Source organism: Scyliorhinus canicula, chromosome 9, assembly GCF_902713615.1.
Source record: "Scyliorhinus canicula chromosome 9, sScyCan1.1, whole genome shotgun sequence".
Classification (NCBI taxonomy): Eukaryota; Metazoa; Chordata; class Chondrichthyes; order Carcharhiniformes; family Scyliorhinidae; genus Scyliorhinus; species Scyliorhinus canicula.
The window spans coordinates 127,035,884-127,053,050 of NC_052154.1; the positions used below are offsets into that span (position 1 = coordinate 127,035,884).

Sequence of the window (17,167 nt, forward strand, 5' to 3'; positions counted from 1 at the left end):
ACCTTAGCATGGATGCATCTGGGGGAGGCCTAGTGGGGTCCGACCCCGGGGACCTCCGCTGTGGCCTGGCCCGTGATCGGGGTCCACCGATCGGCAGGCCGGACTCTCTGACTGGGGGCCTCTTTTATTCCGCACCGTCCCTTGTAGCCCGACGTCGTGTTGCGCCGGGGCCGGCACGGAGAAGGGAGCCACTGCGCATGCATGCATTGGCTCCCGTTTGACACCGGGGATCAGCAGCTGGAGCAGTGTGGGTCGCTCCAGTGCCGTGCTGGCCCCCTGTAGGGGTCAGAATTGCTGCTCCTGAGGCCATGTTGACACCGTCGAGAAACGCGACGGTGTTTATGACGGTGTCAACACTTAGCCTCAGGATCAGAGAATCCCGCCTGGTATATTTTAAATGCGGTCATTTTCCACTTCTTTGTACTTCAGGGTAGATGTTTTGTGAACTACAGCTGGATCTACATTTATCCCCAAAACATTCAGCTCTAGAATGCATTAAAAATAAGCTCCTTTTCAGAATCCCAACAGCAGGCACCGAGTAAAGCAACAGTATGAATTCCCTTTGTTGAGAGAGTTCAGAGTAAAACTTGCCGTGTCTTTTTTTGTTACAAGACAACTCCAGGTAGGATGTATTCGTAGCCTATCCAGATTATCAAACAAGATCTTCCAAATCTTGGGTGACCTAACCTTAAAATTAGAGTCGGCCTACTCCGAAAGTAATCGAGAAACATCTCTTCATATAAAGGGTAACAGAAATGGGGAATTCTCTTCTCCAAAAGATTTTAAAAGCTAGAATAGTTGAAGTTTTCATGACTGAAAGTGACAAATGTTTGTGGAATGAGAATACCCTAAGGATATGGAGCAAAGACAAGTGGGTAAATAGAGTTGAGATACAGATAAAATTGAATGACAGAACAAGCTCAAGGACTGAATGGACTGCTTCTGATCCTGTGCTTCTCCTCTTTTATTGACCTTTCGTTATCAACCTCTTCACATTCTTCTTTCTATCTGAATGTTTGTGGAAGATTCAAACTTCTTTCAACCCCACAGAACCTGTACAGATTCCACAAAACAACATCACGGTGAGCAATAGGACAACAGACAAGTTGACTGTCTCCTGGATTCCTCCTCTTGGCAATGTGGAGAAATTCTTTGTCATTATTCAGGATGCATTAACTTCATACAGACAAACCAACAGCACAGATTCCACATCACCTGTAACATTCACAGAACTTCAACCTGGACGAGTGTACAACATCACTGTGACTACAAGTAGTGGACCTTTCAATGTAACCTCTAACATTGTGCAGGGTATAACAGGTATGTGGAATATAAGAAAATCAGTTTGGATTAAATCCACACAACGGTAATGTGGATAAGTGTCATTTATCAAAAATTTAAAAGTTACCAGGTTGTTAACCATCCCCTGCCAAGTTCTTTTGAACGTGAATCACTGCAGTAAAAGTAAGTATCTGTAACATTTCGCTACCACTGATTGTTCGGCCCAAACACAGTACATTTGTGGCTGTCGTCCAAGAAGAAAGCAAGCCAATAAAGACCTTTTGAAGATATAATGCAGAGAAATAAGAAATTATAAATATTAGTTTATCACTGACTCATTGTCAGTGAAGTTTATTAACACATATTTTAGTGAAACTGAGGAGTTCTGTTATCCCAACAAGAAGTTTGATTATAATTTAGGTAACAACCCTACCTTGAACTGCAATTCGACAAATTAAACTATAACAATAGGGTGGCACAGTGATTGACACTGCTGCCTCACAGCTCCAGGGTCCTGGGTTCAATTCCAGCCTTGGGTGGCTGTCTGTGTGGAGTTTGCACTTTCGCCCCGTGTCTGCATGGGTTTCCTCCGGGTGCTTCGGTTTCCTCACACAGTCGAAAGATGTGCAGGTTAGGTGGATTGCCCATGCTGAATTGCCCCTTAGTGTCCAAAAAGTTAGGTGAGGTTATGGGGATGGGTTGGAGGCATGGGCTTAGGTAGAGTGCTCTTTCCAAGGGCTGGTTCAGACCCGATGGGCCAAATGGCCTCCTTCTGCACTGTAAATTCTATGATTCTATAAATGTTTGAGCATTTACTGAGCTGCTTTTGTCCTGCATCACCTTGCAGCTGACTATTAGTTTGAGACTGATGAACCTTTTTTCATTGCTTGTCAATTCATAGGCTGAAGAAATGTTTTAGACAATGGATAGGATTTTACCTCCGGTACCGAGAGTGAGGCAATTGCCTGTGTTGTATTTCAATAAAAGGCTGTGATTTAAAGGTTCTCATTACCAACCATTCACCGCACCCCACTCCTCCTCTCCATCTCCATGTCCCTCCATCTCTATGCCCATTATTGTACAACTTCTCCATCACTCATCATTGACCAAAGTGGTGCTGGTCTGATATTCCAACTCCTAAGTCTTGGCCACCTCAAATAGTGCTTGAAATGACCATTTCCAAGTTGAGCAACATCATGCTAAGAAACATCTCAAAATCGTTTGGCAATCTGTATGCACTGGAGCAGGTGGAATAATGTTTTTTTTACCTTTTTCTTCATTTAGTTCCCAGCATTCCTGGAACAATAAATGTCACAACTTTCAGCACCAATTCCATCTCATTAAACTGGGGAGCACCTGCACACATGGATAATGGAAGCTACACCTTCAATGTCACTTACCATAATGATTCTGTTACTGAGTCTATGACAGCAAATGTAAACTCCACCACAATTTCAAATCTTACTTCTGGAACGAAGTATACCATTTCTGTGGCCACCATTGGACCTGGACAACTGCAGAGTGCCTTTGTGCTGAAAACCCAGTTCACCAGTAAGTGCAAAAAGGAATGTGATAATTGGTATGGTCAAAGCGACTGGATTTTCAATTGTCTGTGTGTGTGTGTGTGTGGGGGGGGGGGTTCTGCCAACATACCTTAAAAGCTCCTTGACGAGCTTATTAATGGGTTGGACAGGGACAGATGAAGATTTTTGATGCTGAGAACAGGAAGAGTGAACAGGCTGGAATATGATGGTGCACAGCTGTCAGGAGCACGGTACTGTGTATTGTTACTGCTGATTTAAAGTTCTGAAAAAGGAAATTCCATCTGAGGTGCTCAATCAGTCATTCAAATTTGCCATCACTTTAGCAGAGAAGATCAAAATATGAGTGAACGTTTGGACACTTGTCTGCACCATGGCTGGCCCTCTGTACTCCTGCCAGTCTCACTCTGCAAGGCAGCAATAAGCCCAGTCATGCTGCTGTCTGCCTTTGAGATTCGCCCTCCAGAACCAGTTTCCGTTTCCAGGCAGTGCTTGGCGCCACTAATTGGGCAGCAGAATTGCCTCTGGCTCAGTTAGAAATTTTGTATTGAAAAAAATAGTGTTGAGTAAGCGATGCAGGGTAGGGTTACAACCCAGAGATGATCTCAGCAATGGGTTACAAAACTGATTGAAAATCTCGCCCTGAGAGTCTTAAAAAGCAGAAGCACTTTGTTGTGTGTATAATAACATCTGTAAGAAAATTAGGAGGAATTTTCAATGGAAAAGCTTTTGAGCATCCAACTAAATGTGTTAAGAAGTAGATGAAAAATGATAGTGCTACTCCTCACTTGATAACTTTTTAACCCAAAATTGGGTGCTGAGCCAATTTGCGAACGCCCTTGTCCATCATGCTATTTTTGTTCAATGTCTGTTCAGATCGCTATCTTGAAATATTGCTCCTACTTGGGCCTAACATCTGAGTAATTTTGTTCAATTAATTACTTGATGGTGTCTCTTGGTTGAGCCAGAATAAACATGGCCCATACAGCCTGCTCCACCATTTAGTATGATCATGGCTGTTCATGAGCTTCAACTCCACTTTCCTGTCCACTCCCATGTCCCTTGATTTGCTGAGACCCGACAAATCTGTCTCTCCCAGCATTAAAAGTGTTCAGCAATGGAACATCCATTACCCTCTGGGTTAGAGAATTCCAAAGATTCACTACCTTTGAGTGAAGTAATTCCTCATCAGTCTGAAATAATTGACCCCTTATTCTATGACTGTGCCCCCATATTTTAGATCCTCCACTAGCGGAAATAATCGCTCATAATTCTCCCTATTATGCTCCTTCAAAATTTGTCTCGCACTCTTTTAAACTCCAGAGAATGTAGGCCGAATATGCTCAGCCTCTTATCATTAGATAACCCCTCAACCCAGGAACTAATTTAGTGACCCTTCGCTGTACTACCTCCAATGCAAATACATCCTTTCTTAAATGTAGAGACTAAAACTGCACACCGTTTTGATGTGGCCTCATCAAAACTCTGTACAACTGTAACATAACTTTTTATTCCTGCACTCCAATCATCTCATGATAAAGGCTAACCTGCCATTTGCCTCCCTAATTGTTTGCTAGCGTTCTGCATTCCTTGTGTAAGCACACCCACGATCTTTGAATATCAACACTTAGAAATATCTCACCTTAAAATAACCTGCTTCTCTATTTATCAAAGTGAACAATTTTTTGCTTCAGTACTTTATGCTCCATCTTTCATCTTGTTGTCCACTTACTTAACCTGTCTGTATAACTTTGCAACCTTTCCGTGGCCTTCCCACAGTTTACTTTTTCCAACTAGCTTTACATCATCATAAAACTTACATATATGAATATCGATTATAAATGGACGCCCATCATTGATCTTTCTGCAACTCCACAATTTACTACCTGTCAACTTGAAAATGCTCCAATGAGGCCCACTGTCTGCTTCTATTCCATGAACCAATCCTCTATCCATGGTAATCCATAATCTCCAACTCCATGAGTCTCCATCTTGTCGATCAACCTTTTGTGCGGCATCTTATCAATACCTTTTGGAAATCCAGGAAACTCTACAGGTGTTTCCCTTTTTCAATCTGACTAGTTACATCCTCAAAAAACTTATTATTTGTCAAACATGTTTACCTGTATGGAATTATGGAATTGTATGGAAGTATGGAATTGAAGGTGATTTAGCGGTTTGGATCAGTAATTGGCTAGCTGAAAGAAGACAGAGGGTGGTGGTTGATGGCAAATGTTCATCCTGGAGTTCAGTTACTAGTGGTGTACCGCAAGGATCTGTTTTGGGGCCACTGCTGTTTGTCATTTTTATAAATGACCTGGAAGAGAGTGTAGAAGGATGGGTTAGTAAATTTGCAGATGACACGAAGGTCGGTGGAGTTGTGGATAGTGCTGAAGGATGTTATAGGATACAGAGGGACATAGATAAGCTGCAGAGCTGGGCTGAGAGGTGGCAGATGGAGTTTAATGCGGAAAAGTGTGAGGTGGTTCACTTTGGAAGGAGTAACAGGAATGCAGAGTACTGGGCTAATGGCAAGATTCTTGGTAGTGTAGATGAACAGAGAGATCTCGGCATCCAGGTACATAAATCCCTGAAAGTTGCCACCCAGGTTAATAGGGCTGTTAAGAAGGCATATGGTGTGCTAGCCTTTATAAGCAGGGGGATTGAGTTTCGGAACCACAAGGTCATGCTGCAGCTGTACATAACTCTGGTGCGGCCACACCTGGAGTACTGCGTGCAGTTCTGGTCACCACATTATAGGAAGGATGTGGAAGCTTTGGAAAGGGTTCAGAGGAGATTTACTAGGATGTTGCCTGGTATGGAGGGAAGGTCTTACGAGGAAAGGCTCAGGGAATTGAGGTTGTTTTCGTTAGAGAGGAGAAGGCTGAGAGGTGACTTAATAGAGACATATAAGATAGTCAGAGGGTTAGATAGGGTGGACAGTGAGAGTCTTTTTCCTCGGATGGTGATGACCAACACGAGGGGACATAGCTTTAAATTGAGGGGTGAGAGATATAGGACAGATGTCAGAGGCAGTTTCTTTACTCAGAGAGTAGTAGGGGTGTGGAACGCCCTGCCTGCAATAGTAGTAGACTCGCCAACTTTAAGGGCATTTAAGTGGTCACTGGATAGACATATGGATGAATATGGAATAGTGTAGGTCAGATAGGCTTCAGATGGTTTCACAGGTCGGCGCAACATCGAGGGCCGAAGGGCCCGTACTGCGCTGTAGTGTTCTATGTTCTATGTTCTTTAGTAAAACCATTGACTTGTTCTAAACATATAATGCATTTTGAAGTACATTGTTACGATTTCCTTAAATTAGGTGCCAGCATTTTCCCAATGACCGATGATAGGCTAATTGACCTGCAGATCACTGTTTTCCCTTCCTCCTTTCTTGAAAAGTTGGGTAACATTTACTGACTTCCTGAGGCCACTCCTGAATCTAAGGAATTTAGGAAAATCATAATTGGTGTATGTTGTCACCAGTGTTGTAGTTCTCCTGGAACCACTTGGCTAGGGATGCAGCTAGTTCTGGAACACAAGACCTCAGTATTGTTACCACAATGTTGTCAGGACCTTAGCAGTATGCAGTGCCTTTAACTATTTATTGATATCACGTGAAATATTTCTAATTGGCTGAAAATTGACAGCTGATAACTTCAGAAGATGGCTGGAGATGGTTACAAATGCCTCAGCCTTGTGTTTTGCACTGATGTTCTGGGTTCTGGTTGAATTTTAAAAATGCAATCCTACAAAGTGGACTGCTTAGCTTGCCATAATCATATGATACTGTCATGAGGCAAGCACTGTAGGCTGCCATTTCTAGTGACTTGAATAAAGCTCCTCACAGAGACAGACACTGAAGAAGATTGCTGCATTATACATGAAACAGGCTTCTCTTCTTCCATAATTGAGGAAGGTAATATTTGTGAAGCCTCCTCCTCCAGTTCATCGTTTAATTGTCCACTACCATTCATGACTGGATGTGGCAGGATTGCAGAGCTTTGATCTGATCCATTAGCTCTGAGATCACTTAGCTCTGTCTATAATATTTTCCTTATGCTGTTTGGCACTTAAGTGATCCTGTGTTTTAGCTTCACAAGAATAATACCTCATTTTCAGGTAGGCCTGTTGTTGTTCCTAGCATGCCCTCCTGCATTTTTCATTGAACCAGAATTGATCCCCTGGCTTGATGGTAATAATAGAGTTAGGGATATGCCGAATGATGTGGCTGCAGATTGCAGTTAATTTTGCTGCTACTGATAGCCCAGAACACCACATGGATGCCTTGTTTAGTTGCTAGTCTGTTCCAAAATCTATCCCGTTTAGCACAGTGGTAGTGCCATACAGCACGATGGAGGGTATCCTCAATGTGAAGATTGATTTGATTAAAATATTGAAAGATCATGCAATGACTGTAAGGTGGCTGCATCCTTGTTCGTACCCACAACATAACTGTTTAATCACTTTCCTCAACAGAGCCAAACCCTGTTAAGAACCTACAAATCGTGCAAATTGACACAAACAGCATAACTCTGCGTTGGACAAGGCCGGACCAGTATAAAGATGAGTATCGTTACAGAGTTCTGACATATGGAAACCCTGCACCCATAGTTAATTATGGAAATCAACCCATAACAAATGAAAACGTTTCTGTGATGGGACTGACACCTGGAACCAAGTACACATTTTCCATTATCACTCTGGCGGAGGATGGAACTCCAGCAGATCCAGTTTTTGTAGCCAATTACACAGGTAACCAGTCAGAATTCAATTATCTGCATGAAGTTGTTAACATTTTAAACAGGTATTCGTTCTCATTCCCAAGTCATATTAGTACAGGTGGTGCTGCTATTAAGCTACACACCATCAGGATCCAACGTTCAAGCTCTGGTGTGTGATTAATTAGCTAATTTCAGCCAGGACAGTGAATGGTAGAGGTAACGGCCAGGATTCTCCAATCCCGTGGCTAAGTTTTGATGCCGGCGTGAAAAGCGGCATGAGCCACTCTGGTGTCAACGGGCCTCAAGTGGCATGTATCCACCCCTTCCTAGAGGGCTAGTACGGCGCCGGAGTAGTGTCCGCAGCTTCGGCACCCGAAAGCCGTCGCGCCATGGCCGGCACGTGTTCGTGCATGGGCGCCACGGCCGGCGCGTGTTCGCGCATGCGCGCCACAGCTGGCACAGATTCGCGCATGCGTGTGGGTTCCCATCTCCGCAACGGCCCCGGGCAATATGGCAGAGCCCTACAGGGGCCCGGCGCGGAACATAGACCCCCACGGAACTAGCCCGCCCGCCGATCGGGAGGCCCTGATCCCGGGCCAGGCCACCGTGGAGGCCCCCAACCCCCCGGGGTCGGCGAGCCGGCTGCATGGCGCAATTCTCGGGGGCCCCCCGCCGATTCTCTGACCCGGCGCGGGGACGGAGTATCCCGGCCAGCATTTCACCTTGGTGTACTTTCAGGAGGAAGGAGAAACCAGAAAAGGTTTCTGCCTTTGAATGTTCTCCAGTGACCTCTTCTATAGACTTTGTGCAGATAGCCGGTGAGGACTGTTGGGTTTCCCTACATTCAAAGCTGTGGATGTTCACTTAATGGGAATTTTAATGATAAATGAACAATGGAATGATTGAAAGCTTCTGCTGTATTTAGAACCAAAACCCAATATGAATTATTGGCATCAAAACAGGAAGTGTAAGGAAGTCTATACTAGTAACTTTAGTAGTGATTTTTCCTCCACAAGTGCCCAATGACTTTATTTCCTCTAGGAAACACTTCATAAAATTTTAATGCAAGGAGAGAAATACAAAATGCAGAAATGACAGAGTTTGATCCATGGCCCAGATATGTTACAGGTCACAGCATTGACACGGGGTTAGAACTGGGACGCTGTAGCTTTCAATAATGAGTGCCTCAATTTAAAAGACTTTGGGGATCAGAATTGGGTGAAGTACTTGGAAGCTTCCAATGGTAGTATCACAAGTTTGAATTTTGGTTCGGCACTTATTGATTGTCAATCACATTACCAAGTGCACAAGAGGAAAAAAGGAACAGGGGAAAATGGTTGAGACTGTCGCACGTACATCTGTTGTTACCCCAAGTATCAGCAATCTGGAAGTAGGTCATCTGTGATCACCTAGAGAGACCTGAAATGGGGAGAGAAAACTACTCCAGTGACAGATGTTAACATTTTTTTAATATAAATTTAACGTGCCCAATTCTTTTTTTTCCAATTGAGGGGAAATTTGGTGTGACCAATCTACCTACCTTGCACATATTTCGGTTGTGGGGTGGGACACACACACACACATGGGGAGAATGTAAATTCCACACAGACAGTGACCCAGGGCCGCGACCGAACTTGGGTCCTCGGTGCCGTGAGGCAGCAGTGCTAATCACCGTGCCGCCCTGGTGTTAACATTTAGAGGTGGTTTATTTTGTTAAAGGTGAATGAGTAGAATTGAAATTCCTTTCTTTACAATTGTGGAAAAAATAAAATTTTGAATAGTTTGAGTAGATTGGAGGATTGACCAAGAGGTCAACAGCAGCAAAATCTATATAAAGCTCAATTTGGCTGCAATACAGCTCCAGTTGTGCAGTGGAACACCATACAACTGACCATAATTAGGTCCCAAATGTCTCTAACTGACAACCTCCCTGAGTCAGAGGATGGCCCGTAAGAAAAATGGGGATATTGGTGCATTGGAAACCATACTTAAGATTAGGCTGCTCAAATTGTTGGGATAGACAATGGAGATGAGAGCTTTGCTCGGTGTGACAATTTGAAGATTTTAGAAATATTGGATTTTATGTTTTGGGCCAATTAAGGGTTAAAAGCCTGGGGCCAGTGTGTTTTATTGCAGTGGTCTTTTTTTAAATCAATTCTGTGTTGCAGGGCCTGGGTGCTTTTAGCAGCCAGAAGGTGAAATTCATAAACAAATGTGTTTTTCAGTCTGGACTAATGGACTAATTTGACTGGGAAAGTCCCTGGGGAGTTAATGTGCTTTGCAGCCTTCAGAGATCATTTATCTTTAGCTTGGGATGATGAGGTAATTGCTGGGTGGAGTCGAGACATACGGAGGAACATTTTGAAACCTTTTAAGAGAATGTTTTGGAGAAAGGTTATAGAATTCTAATCTGCCGAATGCCGAGCCCACAATTCTCCCATAGTAGAAGATGGATTGAAAGCTGCATGTTTGTTTTCTTGTTTAATGGGGAATTGAGTTGTAGTATTTCATGAGTAATTGTAAGCTGTTCTTTCCGGGGGTGAAGTTAAAAAGTTTAATATTGTAGTCATAATAAAGTTTTGTTTTAAACATACCCAAGCCCTATTTCTTCATGCATTCACTCCTGGAGTGAATCATTCTATCCACATAGTCTTACAAATAAACTAAAATATTGGGGTTTCAGTCCAATATCCTAGCCACTGTTGGAGTCTGGTCTGGGATTGGCAGTCGGTAACCCAGTCTGGTCCAGTATGAGTTAAGTGTAGACATTGGGTAACTGAAGTAGGAAAGATCACATTCCTAGTGCTAACTATTAATTATATAAATTAAGGTTTAAGTGGTTACAGGTAAGACGAGCTCTTTGGATAATGACTTGTGCACATATAATGGCCTAGCACTGGTGGGCACTGAGGGGGCTGGTGTGTATCATCCCAAGTTAATTACTTAAGTTTCCTTTTGCGGTTTTGTTTTAGTTACAGTACCCCACTAGGGGCTGTCAGCAACTCTCATTTTTGTTTAATTTATTGATCATTTGTTTAATGTAGAAGAAAGAGTATAATGGCCTAAAACCGAGATGGTTTAAGCATGCGATGGACTCCCATCTGAGCTGACCCCATTGGGATGGAATTCCACATTGGTCCTCCACCCCAACAACCCCCTTGAGAGCCGTGGCCCAATAATTTGAGCCTTTCAATTTGGCAGAGAGGGGTTTCCTATATGGCCTGCTGCTGCACACCTTTCACCTTCTTTCCTTCCTCCATGCCTTGGCATTCTGTTCTACAGCCGGGGGTGGGGGAGGACCTCAGTGCAGGACACGCTACATGGGAGTCCTCCCTTTTCCAATAGGGGGCCTGGCATGGAAGGTGTTGCATGCATGCCATGCAACTGTAGGTTAAGGTGGTTTATGGACACCCAGGTCGCAAGCCTTTTCTGTAGCCGGGAGGTGGGGTGGGTCAATGTTCTACATGTATATTGCCTGAGGCTGCAGCCCCTTTTTTTGCTATTTGAAAGGACTGCTCCTCAACGTTTGGTTGCACTTTAGCCCCACACTCCTAATCTTCAGTCACCTGGTGTGGCAAACTCCTAATCTTCAGTCACCCGGTGTGGGGCAGGGAGGACCTCACTGTAAGCCTGCCCCTCGTCCTGGTCAAGGGGCTGTTAACAGGGCCAAGCAGCAGATGGTGGTCCAACCCAACAGTCTGCCCCTTTACCATGGCTACAGTCCCAGCCTTGGTGAGGGAGCAGGCGATATCCACTTCAGGTCTTCCATGCCTTGGGTGCTGGGGTGCATCATCACCCCCGGAATGATATTTTAATTTAATGTTGTTTTAATTACAGTGTCTCATCAGGGGCTGTCACCCCTGCCATTTTTGTTTTAATTTATTGATTATTGGTATTCTTGAGTATAATAGCTTATATCTTCTGGTCAGTGGCAATGCTGATGCACTGCTGCCCATACTGGCTTCCTGACGTGATGCTACTGATCATTTCTTCCAGCATTTTCTATCCCCACTGACCAAGAAATGGGCAACACCGCATCTTCTCTCTACGTCTAACAAACAGGCTAGGATCAGGAAAAGGAAAGGACACAACCCCCTTTTAAGGCACTAACTGCCTTATTCTTGATCTTGCTGTGCAAACACAACACAGGAAATTTACAGTCTACTGAAGTACGGAAAGCATTAACTTTATTGGAACATGACTTAGTGGCTTTCATGTCATGAGTTCCACAAAAGAAAGCAAGATCATGAGACATTGCATAATTTCCTTTGACGTATACTTCTCTTTAGCATATCACACTGTTAGAATGGGTTAGGTGGATTGCCCTCAGTGTCCAAAAAATGTTAAGTGGGGGTTACTGGGTTATGGGGAAAGGATAGATACGTGGGCTTCAGTAGGGTGCTCTTTGTAAGGGTCAGTGCAGACTCGATGGGCCGAATGGCCTCCTTCTGCACTGTAAATTCTATGGGTAGCACAAGTGGATAGAACTGTAGCTTCACAGCGCCAGGGTCCCAGGTTCGATTCCCTGCTGGGTCACTGTCTGTGCGGAGCCTGCAGGTTCTCCCCACGTGTGTGCGTGGGTTTCCTCAGGGTGCTCTGGTTTCCTCCCACAGTCCAAAGACGTGCAGGTTAGGTGGATTGGGCATGCTAAATTGCCCTTAGTGTCCAAAAAGGTTGGGAGGGGTTATTGGGTTACAGGGATAGGGTGGAAGTGAGGGCTTAAGTGGGTTGGTGCAGACTCGATGGGCCGAATGGCCTCCTTCTGCACTGTATGTTCTATGTATAAATAAGCCCCATAAAAGGAATGACAACATTATTTTCATTTCAACAATCTTGTATATACTGCAGTATAAATATCATCATACAGAGCCTAATCATTTAATGTTCTGTGGGAAATAATCACAGCAAAAAAAGAATGTCAAGCACTTCCGACAGGTGAATAGAGAGAGGTGTGACAGAAAATCAACATTTTTGTCCAGCTTTTGGTTGGGTGGCAGTTCTCTCAAACTTAGTCATTGTACGTTGCAGATTTTAGAAAAAAATAGTTGCCCTGACACCAAGCTTATCCGAGTTCAGGACTGGAAGTGTTATTCATTGCAGGCTCATTGCGAGAAACAATTCAAATGGTGGGATTTAGTGGACATTTGGCTGCCCTGCCGCATCCCCTGTGGCCCCATGCGGGGCTGGAAAATCCCAGCAAATGTTTCAGAGTATATGTGAATAATCGGATATTTAAATTCCAGAAAATCCCAGTAGCTTTCTTCTCGAATGCAAGAGCTGCCCTGTTTGGACCCGAGAACCAATTTGAAATTCTAAGAGGAGATTATCTTTGAAAATTTCTCAAGAGGTGGAAGTTTGGTGAAAGATTGGCTTCCACAGTGTGAGCGGCACGGAAGCACAGAGGTTAGCACTGTTGCTCCACAGCCAGGGTTCCAGGTTCGATTCCCGGCTTGGGTCACTGTCTGTGCGGAGTCTGCACGTTCTCCCTGTGTCTGTGTGGGTTTCCTCCGGGTGCTTCCACAAGTCCCAAAAAATAATGTTGTCATACCTTTTATGGGACTTTTATGGGAAGTCAATATGCTTGTTAGGTGAATTGGACATTCTGAATTCTCCCTCAGTGTACCGGAACAGGCGCCGGAGTGTGGCGATCAGGGGATTTTCACAGTAACTTCATTGCAGTGTTAATGTAAGCCTACTTGTGACACTAATAAAGATTATTATTATTGGGGGGAAAAGGATTATAATTCAGAAATTATTTACAAAGGTTTGACATAGTAATTAGTTTTATTTCTTTTATTAGTCTCCTCTTGAGTTGTTTATCTGGATTTCTGCTATAACTGTAGAATTATATCTCTGATTCTTATTGCATTTAAATGCGTTTGGATTATATTTAAAACTTAAATGATATCTGCAGGTTTAATGGATATAGATGGAGAGCAGTGAGATCCTGTAAAGGTATATGTTAAGTTCTGCTGCTAGAAGTAATTAGGAAACCTGAAAGATCTTTTCTCCTCTGTATGTCTGGTGAATGTTAAAACGCACATTGTGAAGTTGCACATCATTGGCTCCTAAAATGAATGGGGGGGGAAAATCACAGGCTCAGGATGTGCCATTTTCTGTTCTAAACCACAGTACAGAAGTTAAAAATCCCTAAATGTTTTCTTTTGGGATATCTGGGCATGTTATTGGTAGATTACTTAGTTCTCAAAGGTGTGAACAGTTGGGATTGGAGGTAGTATAGTACTGCTGCCTCACGGTGCCAAGGATCCGGGTTCGATCCCGGCCCCAGGTCACTGCCCGTGTGGAGTTTGCACATTCTCCCTGTGTCTGCGTGCATCTCGCCCCCACAACCCCAGCGTATGTAGGGTAGGTGGATTGGCCACGCTAAATTGCCACTTAATTTTTTTTAAATGAAAAGAAAAGGTTAGAGGGTAAAGTGTTTACATGATAAGAGGCGATGAACAGATGCAAAACTGCTTTTTCTCACTTCTGCACGCAGAACCTAATGGTAGTAGCATTGATGTGATGGAGGCAGAATATCTGTGACATTATCATGCACTGTGCTGCAGTAATATTATTTCATTTCTAAACAGAACCTGTGAAAATACCATCTGAAAATATCACTCTGAGCAATGAGAACACAACTGATTCATTGACCGTTTCCTGGATCCATCCACCCGGACGTGTTGAGAACTTCATCATTCTCATCAAAGATGCTCAAAATCCAGGAGCATTCGAAAACAGCACCACTGTCCCATCGTTAACAAATAGAATAGTGTTCAGCAGCCTGCGCCCTGGAAGATTGTACCGTATAACGGTGACAACAATGAGTGGACCCCATTACATAACTTCATATCCTGTAACAAAGGCTACAAGTAAGTATAGGGCATATTCTAATTGTCCTTAATATCAGAATTCTCTTTCCGAATGGCCTTCTTCTGCACTGCAGGGATTCTACGGTTCGATGAGGAAGCAAAACTACAACTGGACTGTTATACTGGCCTAGTTTTCACAGATCACAACTACATATTTGCTCATATTGCGCAGTCTTTACCCACCTATGTTCACAACTTTTCTGATTCTCTTGATACAATTAGATTCTCCAGCCCCGACAGTCATCTCTTGTACATTGACCAGAATCTCTGCTTTCTTAAACAGTTACCGAACTGCTCCCCCCATTTGGCTGAACATTTGTTCATCCTGAACCACTCCCTTCATTCAGGTAAAAGGCGTTGCTATGGAAGAATAAACGTGCTTCATGTTGTCTCGTTTTAATACGATTTGTGAAACAATTCTTATTCCAATCCAACTAACCTGGACATCATCCTCTCTAATATGGCGCAAATTGTGCTGGCTACTTCCTCCAAATGCTATTGTTGCATTCATTTTTTGCTATTCTAACAAATATTTTTTTAAATATTTTAATTCTTACCCCCCCCCCCCCAATACATCCCATGTTCTTTCAGATTTCTCATGCTCCTGCCATACTCACTCACACAGAATGAAATATGTACGCAACCAAGAATTGATATAATAAAATTGTCAAGTCTTTGAAATGCCCATGAAATACAAAAACAGCCATTCAAAAATCACTTTGGAAAAACATCGATCCCTCATCTTCTCATTAAGCCATGAATCAAATACAGGCAGTTCGCGTTCTGTTGAAGAAAGTTTAATGCACTTTACAGATCTTAATCTTGTTCAAATAAATACACTGGCATTGAAAACTGACTTGAATAAAGATCAAGTTGTCAATTAAACAAAGCAACCACTTCACTTGAAGCCCTTAATCTTCAACCCTTCAGGGGTGGCACGGTGACATAATGGTTAGCACTGCTGCCTCACAACACCAAGCACCCGGGTTCAATTCTGACTTTGGGTTCCTGTCTGTGTGAAGTTTGCACATTTTCCACGTGTCTGCGTGGGTTTCCTCCAATTGCTTCGGTTTCTGCAGTCCAAAGATGTGCACGCTAGGTGGATTGGTCATTCCAATTGCCCTCTTAAGTGTCCAAAGGTTAAGGTGGGGTTACGGAGATAGGGCGAGGGTTTGGGCTTCAGTACGGTGTTCTTTCAGAGGGTCAGTGCCAACTTGATGGTCTAAACGGGCACCTCCTGCATTGTAGGGATTCACTGATTTCTCAATCTCCATTTTGACACAAGCTGAGGCATGAAAATCTGGGCCTATGTAGCCAACAACCCCTGTTTTTAGTTTAAATTCCATTCCCATGTATTTATGTTTTGCTCTTTTGGGAGTTTTGAATCTGACCACAGTGATGGAGCAAAAGTCGCCTTCACTGCCTATAGAGGTCCTTTCTAAAATGAGATGAGTAGAGACAATCCATTTGCTCTGCAATTAGTTAATGTGGTAGATCAAAGATAACAGAAAATAGGAAGCCAACAGTCAAGAACTCAATTAAAACAAAAGGTTTTCAAAATATTTTAAAGACTCAGGACACATTACAGCAGGATCCACTCTGAGAGCAGATTCCAAGCCCTAGACCACCAGATTAGCCACTTTGACACGTTTCCATTGTAATTGCTGATGAGTATCTCCAGTGTAAAATATGTAATTGTATTACTTTTGAAATGCTGGAATGAAAGTTTCTTTGGCGATTGTGACTACAGATTGCAAATAACCAGTACAGCTCATTGAAGAACCACATTTAAGGTGCTGTGATACCAAGACTGAGTCATTTCAACTTCTGAAATATGCCAATTTTTTGTTTTCCTCATCCAAAATGTTCCAGGATATAACTTTATTTCTTCTACAGTTCCGTCACCACCTGGTACCATAGTCGTGACTGACATCACTAATTCCACCATTGAGTTTGGCTGGTCAAGGCCAGAAAATATGGATATCGGAACTTACAACTTTACTGTCACCTACAAGGCACAAACAACAAATGTAATGTCGCACTCTGCAGGAGATAACCAAACTATTATTTCTGGCCTTGACTCTGGAACCGAGTACACCATAACTGTTTTTACCACTATTCGTGAGAATTTGTACAGCATTTCTGTGACAAAACCTCTCTTCACAAGTAAGTGTCCTGTGCTGTTTTCCTTCATGGAAGACGGGAATTTTAGTTTGGCTATTTATATAAATGAAAAGGTAGCAATCTCCACTATAGTTCTGTGGCGTGTGCCCGTGAATATAAAAGTTAGAGGGCACAAAGGTGAATACATGACTGGAGAGATGGGAGGGCTTTAGATTCCGAGAGCTTTGGGATCAGTTCTAGGGGAGACGGGACCTGGACAGACCAGATGGGCTGTAACTAACCAAAGCTGGGAGCAATGTCTAGTGTTCTTGGGGAAGGTTTAATTGACAGGGGAAAACAGGATGTAACATTAGGGAGGGAAAAGGAGGTGTATAAAGAATTGGGAGAGACCGGTAACGCTAGTGTAACAAATCGTGAGGTAACTTGGTAGTAAAGAATTTGAGTATTGTTGAAAAGAGATATCTTGTCGAAGCTTTTGTTTTTCACTCAGTTTGAAAAAGAATGCCCAATTTCAAATAATCACAACGATTTATACTAGAGGAAAGGGTGCCAATAGGCATGTCTACACTAATTGGCTGAGGCAATGTTTTGGAAAAAGCAACAGGGAAGGATAGGTTCC

At 43.2% G+C, this 17,167-nt stretch overlaps 1 protein-coding gene across 1 annotated transcript in view; it reads left to right on the top strand.

Moving 5' to 3' along the window:
- LOC119970936 (receptor-type tyrosine-protein phosphatase beta-like) overlaps nt 1-17,167 on the top strand; it is a 244,018-nt gene that overhangs the window by 133,614 nt on the left and 93,237 nt on the right. The window contains exons 24-28 of the mRNA XM_038806046.1: nt 1,051-1,320; nt 2,566-2,832; nt 7,305-7,580; nt 14,143-14,424; nt 16,321-16,590. Of these exons, the coding sequence (XP_038661974.1) occupies nt 1,051-1,320; nt 2,566-2,832; nt 7,305-7,580; nt 14,143-14,424; nt 16,321-16,590 (1,365 nt within the window). The remainder of the gene's footprint in view (nt 1-1,050; nt 1,321-2,565; nt 2,833-7,304; nt 7,581-14,142; nt 14,425-16,320; nt 16,591-17,167) is intronic.